Below are 10,593 nucleotides of genomic sequence, written 5' to 3'. Positions count from 1 at the left end.
CCTGCTAACCCAGTTACATAAGCAGTGAAACATTATCCATTTAACAGGAGGGAGACTGCATACCACAATGTATAATACCACTCTACTGCAGGCCAAGTACCGAGACAACACTGACATCTAGTGGTGAACGTGAGGAACGACATCATTCATTAATTCAGGTGACATTCAGAATCAGAATCAGAATCAGAATCAGTTTTATTGTCACATCACAGGTTTACAAGGTAAAAAAGTGGGTGAAATTCGTTTTTTACATCATTCCCATTGCCATCGCAACGTTAATTTCCATAGAAAGAAGAGGGGGGGGAGGGAGAAGAAGAAGGGGGGTAGCCTAAGTGGGAAGGAGATCAGACAAGAGAACAGCAGAAAGGCCAAACAAGTTATCTACATATTTACAAGAGTACCTGAAGCTAAGGTGCCTGAGCATAGCAGCAATGTATGTATACTGTGCATGATATACTTATGGACGTTAAGGTGCTTAGAGAAAAAAAAGAGCACAATAAAAAAAGACAAAAGTCAGTGCGTTATACATGGGATTAAGGTGCAAAAGGTCAGTGCGTGTCCTTGAAGGTGGACTGACCCTGGTATAATCCGCAAGTAGCCAGCCTGCAAGTAGCTCCATGAGGGAGAGCAGCAAAAAAAGAAAAAGTCATTGTACCTGGTGTAGTCCACAGGTGTGTCCGAGGGGGAGCTAAATCCAAGTCATGTGTCCCTGGTATAATCCACAGGTGTGTTCAGGAAGAGCCAGAAAAAGAAAATCTGCGACCAGCTGGGAGGTACCGCCTGTTGTCAGGCTGCTGAGGCTCATGCCTCATTCAGCATTCTGACAGCAGCCGGGTTAAAACTACTCCAGAACCTAGTGGTGGAACTCTTGATACTGCGGTAGGTCCCCTTGCCCGGCCGCGGTCGTTGTAGTGTTCTGAACAGTCTGTGACTAGGGTGGTGCTTATCCTTGATGATACGCTTGGCTTTGACCACGCACCGCTTTTTGTACAGATCCTGGAGCTCTGGGAGCTCGCTTCCCATTATTCGCTCTGCCGATCGCACTACTCGCTGTAGATTGATCTTCTCTCGGGCAGTGCAGCTCCCATACCAGGCCGTGATACAGCCTGTTAGGACACCTTCAACCGAACTGTTGTAATACAGCTTGAGGATGCGCTGTCCTACTCCGAGCTTCTTCAGGCGGCGGAGCCAGTACAGTCGCTGCTGAGCCTTTTTCTTCACGTGTGTGGTGTGCGTCTCCCATTTTAGGTCCTCCTCGATGTGTACTCCGAGGAACTTGAACTCGCTGACCCTTTCCACTGCAGCACCGTCGATGAGGATGGGCGCATGGTCTCTCCGCGGCCTCCTGAAGTCCACGATCAGTTCTTTGGTCTTGTCGACGTTGAGAGCGAGGTTGTTCTCCCGGCACCAGAGCGCCAGTGAGTTGATCTCCTCTCTGTAGTCAGACTCGTCGTTGTTGACGATTCGGCCTATCACTGTCGTGTCGCCCGCGTACTTTATGATTGTGTTGGAGACATGTGTGGCTATGCAGTCATACGTGTACAGTAAATTAAATTACATTAAAGTTGGTGTAAGTGATATTTATTTAAGTGTTTAAAATAGTTGTATTTTCTGATAGTATTAATTGCTATTGTGTTTGTTCAGTATAAGGGGTCTACCGAGCTGTCTCTCCAGCACTTTAGTAGAAAGGAAAATGCATTTCAGGTCAGGATACCAATTTCATCCAATCATGAGAGAGAACTCATACAGGAAAGAGGATGAACAAGTTAAAGTGATAACAAAAGAGAAAACAAAATAATGTAAGCTGATAAATTATCTTTGTGGGGGTCTCTCTCCTGATTGGATGAAATATGTAACCCACCTGAAAATGTATTTTGTGTTTACTACAGAGCTGGATAGACAAAATAGTCAAAACAAGCTCAAAACACGTCACGTTGTGAGCTTGTAGATCTTCTATTTTCAAAAGATTTTAACACAGAAAACTTCTAAAAATGGCAATTCTGCATAACGAGTAGCCTACTTTCATTTTAGGCTTGGGTCCGCCATAGCTGAAAAGTTCGAGACTAGAGAGGCCGCCTGGGAAACAGACGGCCCCAGGTTCGATTCCTGGATGTGTGTAGGTGTCCCTGAACAAGACTCAAGCGGGGGTCTGGGGTCCTCCCCCCGAAACGTTTTAACATAGAAGATGTAATTTCCTGTGTTCTGGTGAATGTTGTACAATCCAGGAGATTGTCAGGAGACTGGAGTCTGGTTGAAATTCAGGAGACTCCTGCAGGATCTAGGAGTGTTGGCAGCCCTGCCTTTACTGATCCCCGCGGGATCAATAAAGGCATCTATCTATCTATCTATCTATCTATCTACAATATCTATCTGAATTTCCCCTGTGAGATCAAATAGGTTTACTTATTACTTTAAGTAGGCTATGTTTTGAAGCCAATACTTTTGTACTTTTACTCAAGTCAAGTTTTGAATACAGGACTTTTATTTGTACAGTAACAGAGTATTTCTACAGTTTGTGGCATTGCTACTGTACCTTTAAAGTAAAACAAAATCTGAGCACCTTTCCCACCACTGCAAACTGGAACCATAAGTTTAATGGAACACAGAAGTCAATGTTAAATGTTACTTCTGATAAGAATAACCATTGTGTTTAGAGAAATGAAACACACTTGTAAACCTCATGTCTCTTTATTATAAACAGCCCATAATAATGATAATAATAATAATAATAATATAAAAGCAGGATTTCATTTGTACTGCATGGAGAAAATAGATTAGACTCTACATAACATCAACAGTCAGATGGAAATAATCATGTTCATAAACAGTTGAATCATCAGAGGTCAACGTGCAGCCGCATCAGCCTTCACAATGTAAAGATTAAAGGTCATATTTACACAACCACAAACATGTTGCTGTTTATCATATCGTTGCTGTCGGGCAGAAACCTTGTAACTCCATATATAAACTTTTTAATGTTTTTTTTTCTTTTTTGGGGGGGGAGGGGGTAAATTACTGCCCTACGTCGTCATACTACAGTGTCACAAAAGTAGCACAAATAGCAGATCTACAAGCTCACGTTTCGTGGCACGATGTGTTGTGAGCTTGTTATTTTCGCCATATTTAAAGAATTTTAAAAGTACGCTGGAAGTCAGTGGTTCTCAAAGTGGGGTCCGGGGACCCCCAGGGGTCCTTGAGGGGGTTCCAGGGGATCCCCAGCTAAATGATAGGTAGTTAGGAACCAAATTGACCCTTATGGGTCTGTAACTCAGAGAGTGTACAAATGGAACCAAATGGACCCTAACGGGTCCATTTGGTTCCATTTGTACACTCTCAGAGTTACATGAACATTGATTTTACAATAGAAATTGGGGTCCTAGAGATAGAAAGGCCATTACATGCGGTCCGTAGCCTATAATGCATGTCAAACTGGGGGTCCTTGAATTTAAAATGGTTGAACATTACTACTAGAGCCGTAACAATCTTCTCTTATGGGGGGACCATGGCATATCTTTTCAAATGGGGGTCCGTGGGCTAATAAGTGTCAATTTGGGGGTCCTTGACATGAAAAAGTTTGAGAACCACTGCTGTTAAGTTGATCCAATGAAAGGTAACCTACCAACAAGAGCTTGTGACTAAATAATAAGAACATTGGATCCATTGGAACACAGGGTATTTTTTTTCTCCCCCCATTTCCTGAAAAGTAACAGTTTTGGACATACACGGTTTCCACCCGACAGAGACAATATTGAGGTCATGGCTTTGTGTGCATAGTCTCATGTTTGATTTTTGTATATCTATGGTCTTATATGCTGGGCTTGTTTCAGTCTTGTATGACTGACACACTGTTCTGTCAAACACCACACCAAGCTGCCATTTATTCTTAACAGCTACTACACTGATGTCATGCAGTGGTGGAAAGTAACTAAGTACATTTACTTAAGTACAATTTTGAGGTATTTGTACTTTACTTGAGTATTTCCAATTTCCAATACTTTTACTTTTACTCCACTACATTTGTTTGAAAACTTTAGTTACTAGTTACTTTGTAGATTTTGATTATTATTACAAAACATACATTAACCACTTCAGCCCTACAGTATACATTTCGGCCATTTGAAAATAGCCGATCTACAAGCTCACAATGTGTCGCATCGACGCATTGTGAGCTTGTAGATCGGCCATTTTCAAAATATTTTTATATATTTGAAAACTTAATGGGACATTCTGCATAATGAGTACTTTTACCTTTGGTATTACATTTTGATGCCAATACTTTTGTACTTTTATTCAAGTAAATTTTGAATTCTGGACTTTTACTTGTAACAGCATATTTCTACATTGCAGTATTGATACTTTCACCTAAGTAAAACATGTGAGTACTTTTTTCCGGTTACATGGCGGCTTTCCGACATGTCGCCTTTCCGACGTTAACGAACCCTATACCTAACCCTCACCCTAACCCTAACCGCACGCGGAAGCCACTAGTCGGAGTGGCGAGATGTCGGCGTGGAAGACTGTTACCCTTTTTTCCACCACTGATGTCATGTAACTAAAGCTTAATTCACACTCCATCACACCACAGCGTTGCTTGCTGACAACTACTGATCTTTTTTTTTGTCAGCAAGCCACATGCCATACTACAGAATTGGCTATAAGTTAGGCTTAAGTTAAGTTTAGTTTAGTTAAGTTATGCTTATTGCTCATCAGTTTTCAGTCACGCGTGTGGTGAAACAGAGCAAGGTCATCAGTTTCCCATGTTCATCAATGCTTGACACATGACTATCACAAAAGATGGTACTTACTGGATGTTAATTACATGCTGTCCTCACCCCAAAAAACAAAAAAACAAAACATTAAAAACTAAATAAAATGGTACTTTTGTGGTCTGTTGGAACCATACCAAACATGTCACCATGCTGTGTGTATGAAGGCTACAGCTAACATGTTAATGCTAACATTATTGTTTTGACAATTGTATTTTAAAGGCACAGCTGCTGTGAATCACAATTGCCTCACAATTAGTTCACTAAGGGCAGTGTGAAGTGCACCTTTAGCAGATGCGTGGTTTTAGCAGGACACTGATAGTGAATGTAGGATCAGTTGGCGATATACACACGCACACACACACACACACACACACACACACACACACACACACAAATATGTAAATGACAAATTAGCTTGGTTATGACCAATAAAGCTGCACTGGTGATGCATGTACCTATTTCTTTTTTAACATGCACAGGAAATCAAATGTCTATACTCATAAATACACTTGTTTAAATCCAGTTTACTGCGGTCCAGTTCTAAACAATTATCACTCTTTTCTTGTCGTTTCATTCTTTTTTCAACGTTTTTTCAGGTTGAAGATTTAATACAAAAAATTAAGTTAGTATTGTTACACAGTGAATGCAGTAGTTCACTGCATTCACCTGGACTCATAAGTCTCGATTAGTCCCAATTTACACAAAGAACCAGCAAGTTAAAGGAGCTGTAAGTGATATTTTTTTGGTTATGACAAAAATATATTATTTTTCTTATAGTATATAAGTGTATACTATATTCTTATAGGAATCATTGCTACTGTATAGTGTTTTTGTTCAGTAACGGGGCTCTCCCCGTCTTTAGAAAATGCATTTTCAGGTGGGTCACCAATGACAGCCAATCAGGAAAAAGTACCTTTAACCTTCAACTTTATAGTACAAACAAATATCACTTGCAACCCCCTTTAAAACCACTCAATGGCTGCGGTTTGCTGTCATTTAAACAGGACCTATTACTATAACATGTACAATATATCTATCAATTAATTATTTACATACATCTTGTCAATGCCTGTTGATATGTGTCTAATCAGAACCTTGATATTTTGGTGAGTGCACAACGTGAATCTAGACGTTTCTCAGTGCAATGGCGGTCGTTCAAGTATAAGGAATGGTTGAAATGTCTTTCTTCTGATGTGCTTCCTTCCAACAATTAACCACTTAAAAGGGATAGTTCGCCCCCAAAACAACAAAACGACAAAAACTAAAAAATATATACATGAATTGAAGTCTCCATGGGGTGAGTAATCAATAGAAAATAAGTTATTTATTGGGTGAACTATCCCTTTAAACCCCCCGCATCCGTATTTCTGGGAAAGCTTTCGCTCAAAATAGCAAATCGGCAAGCTCACAACGCATCGCAACGCGACGCGTTGTGAGCTTGTCGATCGGCTATTATTCAGCGAAAGCTTTCCCCATAATAACAGAAAAATTAAAAGACACTAGTATAGATCCCTGAGGGACCCCGGTCAACCATATAGGGTTTAAGTGGTTAACCACTATGATTTATAGTTTCACACCATTAAACAGCCAGATCTTCAAGCTTGCAGATCATGCTATTTCCACCGTGTGACCCAACTATAAATTAAGCATATTGGCCAACAAGGCAATTCTTTTTGTGAGAATTTCCGCCAATTAATGACAATGCCCCAAAAAACAGGGATGGCAGAGTTGATGTGGTAAAACAATTGCTTCTCAAGTAGGTCTGTCATGTTAACAGTGGTGGGAAAGTAACTGAGTACATTTACTCAAACTGTACTTAAGTAAAGTAAAAGTACCTCAAAGTTGTACTTGAGTATTTCTATTTTTCAATACTTCTACTTGAACTTTTTACTCCAGTAAAATGTTTCGAAAACCTTAGTTCCAAGTTACTTTGTAGATTTTGATCATTACAAAATATACATGATTACATTAACCAATTAAGCCCTATTCTCTATTCAAAAATCGCAGACAAAAAAGTGTTTTCTTTTTTTTAAATGGGACATTAAGCATGAGTAATTTTACTTTTGGTACTTTAATTCAATTTTGGTGCCAATTACTTGGCGCTTTAACTCAAGTCAAAGTTTAGATACCGTACTTTTAATTGTGGTATTGCTACAGTACTTTTACTTCTTCCACCACTGCATGTTAGGTAGAATGACATGTCATGTGTAGAAAAACAACACAAGGCATTTAAAACATCACACACATGTCTATATAGAGCTGCATTATGAAACACTACAAAAGAAAACAACTTCAAACAAACAAACAAATCAGAAATATTGCGAAACCAGTGATGGCAACTGTAGTGACAGGTGGAAAAAAAATCATCTTTAACATTTACATTAGAAAAATAATAATAATAATAACAATCTCTTAAGGGCTTATTATAAGTGCACGTTTAGCGCACATTGGTGGGGAATGCAAAGCGAGCGCTGGTGAGCGTGACGTGTGGTTATAGTCCGTTTGGTCACGTTGTGTGTCTGACGTATGAGCCGTTAAAACTGTAAGCAGGCCGTTCGTTAGTGGGTCAAGGCTCTGTGTTGGAACGAGGAACCAAAAGAGTGAGTCCTCGTGGCACTGGGGACTCCGTTTGTTGCTGCGCACGTGTTGTCAGTGCTGCGTATATAGGGATGAAGCCACGTTTCTCTCTCTCTCTCTCTCTCCATCTCTGTCTTTCTCTCTCTGTCACTCATCTTTTCCCCTCTCTTTTCTTGTGCTATATAGGCTCTATGCACAGCAGCCATTTTTGGAGAGAAATTTGGCCTCTTCCTTACTTCCTTCACAGGTGTTACCAATGATTCTAATGAAGGCTCTGTTCCATTTAGTGTAGCACAGTGGTTCTCAAACCTTTTAATTTCAAGGACCCCCATAAGAGTGTACAAATGTACATTTGTACACTCTCAGAGTTACACACCCATAAGGGACCATTTATAACCCCCTCAAGGAACCATGAGGGTCCCTGGACCACACTTTGGCTGGGGGAGATATTAGGCCTTTGGTCTTCAGGCAGAGGCTTAGTTTGAGCCACTCTTCACTCTTGGAAGTCCTTGTCATTTGCGTCTATCACGCGCACCTTCATCTGTCATCTGATACACATGGAGTCGTCTTTTCATCTCATGTCAGTGAGGAGGTTCACCGGGAAAGTGAGACGTGCGTCGTAAAGGTTCACGCCATCCGACCCGGATCCCCTCCTCTGCTCAACACGCGTCCTGGTCTTATTTCTACTTTGTTTTTACCGTATTCAAATGTCCTTTTAAGAATGTGTATTTTTCTCTGTGTCCTGAATAGGTGTTTCCTATTCAGGAGATAGGTGTTTAGTTTCCGGTTTTATTCCTGTTTACTGAATTCAAATGTCCTTTTTCCTTATTTCCTTTGCTAATATTTTATTGTAAAGCACACCGAATTGCCTGGTTGTTGAAATGTGCTATGCAAATAAACTTGCCTTGCCCGTGGCTAACCAGTAGGTGGTGCTAAGTGTAGCGACAAAGAACACGATCCTTCCCACAAACCCACAAACGCTGACAACTGGTGCTGGTTGCCGTGCCCGGCCAAGCTAGAGGCGGCGCCGCTAGGATTTCCAATTTCGGAATCTTTCTAGTTCTCCCCTGTCTTTCTTTTCATCTCTGGACATTCTCCATCTTTCCATCCCTGCTGGCTTACCCAGCCTCACAGCCCCTGTCTTATTCTCTCCCTGTTAGCCTTTCTCAGTGTCTCTCTCTCTCTCTCTCTCTCTCTGGGTCTGTGTCCTTGTGACACAGAAGTCCTTGTCTTCTGAGTTGAGTCGGACTGATATGAACTCTTCTATAGACTACAGATGTCAATAAAACAGAGCCTTGTTGCTTGACCAAGTGAATGGTGGAACCGGTTCAAAACCCGCTCCCGAGTTCAGTTGAGGCCAGAAGTGCTTTGTCATACATTCTGTACAATAGAGCCCAGTCATTCCACTTCCTGAGTGGATTGGTTTATCTAGATCCAACAAGCTAAGATCGGAAACATCACGAGTCCGTGTCAGTTTGTAGCCGAGGAGGGGAGGGGGGGTCGGCAGCTACGAGTCCGAGACGCAAACCTCCGTCTGTCCGTCCGCCTGTCCGTCCATCCCGCTCGCCCATCCGTCCTCCTCTCGCAGCAGAGCGCCGTCCTGCTCTCCCTCTCTCCGCTGCTTCTTGGCGAGGTCGCTGGCGATCGCCAGCGCTCCGCCTTTCAGGAACCTCACGAAGTTCTCGCCGACCAGCGGGCCCATGGCGTACAGGCCGGGACCGTCCGCCGACACCACCTAAAAAAAAAAAGGAAATTTTACAGACACCGCCTAAAAAAAACAACCGAAAGGACATTTTAACTTCCAGAGTGATAGTGTAATATTGTGCCACTGCTGCCAGCGAAAAATAGCGAAAAAAAATGTCACTGTAAAATATATATTCAAAGATTTGCACACATCTTCACTATTCAAAAAAAGCAGATCTACAAGCTTGTAGCCGCACTATGAGCTTGTATATCTGCTATTTTTGAATAGCCAAAGAAATCTAAAAATGACACACAGATGCGTTCCCGGTCTTAATGGGTTAACCATTGCTTTTACGTGCTATCCTTTTGCCTCGTGTCGTCACGTAGATGGCGTTTGAAAAAAAAATCTACTGTAATTTCCGGACGATAAGCCGCTACTTTTTTTCCATGCTTTGAACCCTGCGGCCTATACAACGGTGCGGCTAATCTATGGATTTTTACAGCTAACGGCCACTAGGGGACCTTCTAAATCTATGGATTTCACACCTGCGGCTTATAGTCCAGTGCGGCTTGTATATGCACACGTTTGGTTTTTCCCTAAATTTGGCTGGTGCGGCTTATATTCAGGTGCGCTTTATAGTCCGGAAATTACGGTAATCAAAAAGTTAAAATCAAACCTCATAGGTCCAGGGGTCCACCTCCACGGGGTTGCGGCGGCACGTGATGGGCTCGCCGGGGTCCGAGCCCAGCGCCCGGCCGTGGCCCGGCAGGAAGGACAGGTCGGGCCGCGAGCCGATGAGGACCAGCGCCTTGGACACCTGCACCACGCTGCGGGCCTTGGCCCCCTCCAGGGACTCCAGCACGCACTTGTGGTCGGGCCGGAAGGCCACCACGCGGTGCCGCGGGAAGCTGAGGTAGCCCGGGTACGAGGACGAGGAGGAGGAGGAGGAGGAAGGGGAGGCGAGGAGGGGGGAGGAGGAAGGGGCGGAGTCGTTGATGTTGTGGGCGTGGCTCTCTGGCTGCTGGAGAGGCAGGGTCTGGTGCTGCTGCTGGGTCATCATCTGATGAACCTTTAGAGACAGAGGGGTTAGTTAGGGTCTTGGTTTTCCTTGGAGCCCCCCCCTTCTGACATTGGACAGAAGCTGAAACCCCCCCCCCACACGTGCGTAAACGTACATTTGTGTTTTTCAGACATGCTAACCACTTATATATCTCTGCTGTCTGGCAGAAACAGTGGTGTAAAGTAACTAAGTACATTTACTCAAGTACTGTACTTAAGTACAATTTTGAGGTACTTTTACTCCACTACAATTATTTGAAAACTTTAGTTACTAGTTACTTTGCAGATATAAATTATTACATTTTAAAACATACATTAACCAGTTTAGCCCTATTTTATACGTAGGCTATTTGAAAATAGCCGATCTACAAGTGATTGCGTTGTGAGCTTGTAGATCTGCTATTTTCAAACATTTCAGTACTTTTACTTTTGGTACTTTAAGTACATTTTGATACCAATACTTTTGTACTTTTTCTCAAGTCAATTTTGAATTCCGGACTTTTA

General features: G+C 42.4%; 1 protein-coding gene across 1 annotated transcript in view; it reads right to left on the bottom strand.

The window, feature by feature from the left end:
* Window positions 1–8,074: 8,074 nt before the first annotated feature.
* The window catches only part of osgn1 (oxidative stress induced growth inhibitor 1), a 20,514-nt gene continuing 17,995 nt past the window's right edge, over window positions 8,075–10,593 (bottom strand). Inside the window, exons 8-9 of the mRNA XM_084063611.1 lie at window positions 9,707–10,099; window positions 8,075–9,081 (exon numbers count right to left, since the gene is read on the bottom strand). Coding sequence (XP_083919737.1) covers window positions 8,854–9,081; window positions 9,707–10,099 — 621 coding nt within the window. The 3' untranslated portion in view covers window positions 8,075–8,853. The remainder of the gene's footprint in view (window positions 9,082–9,706; window positions 10,100–10,593) is intronic.

This window comes from Gymnoscopelus microlampas, assembly GCF_963454915.1.
Source record: "Gymnoscopelus microlampas genome assembly, chromosome: 7".
Taxonomy (NCBI): domain Eukaryota; kingdom Metazoa; phylum Chordata; class Actinopteri; order Myctophiformes; family Myctophidae; genus Gymnoscopelus; species Gymnoscopelus microlampas.
Note: the sequence above shows the minus strand (reverse complement) of the source record. Positions and strands in the feature narration are given on the sequence as shown.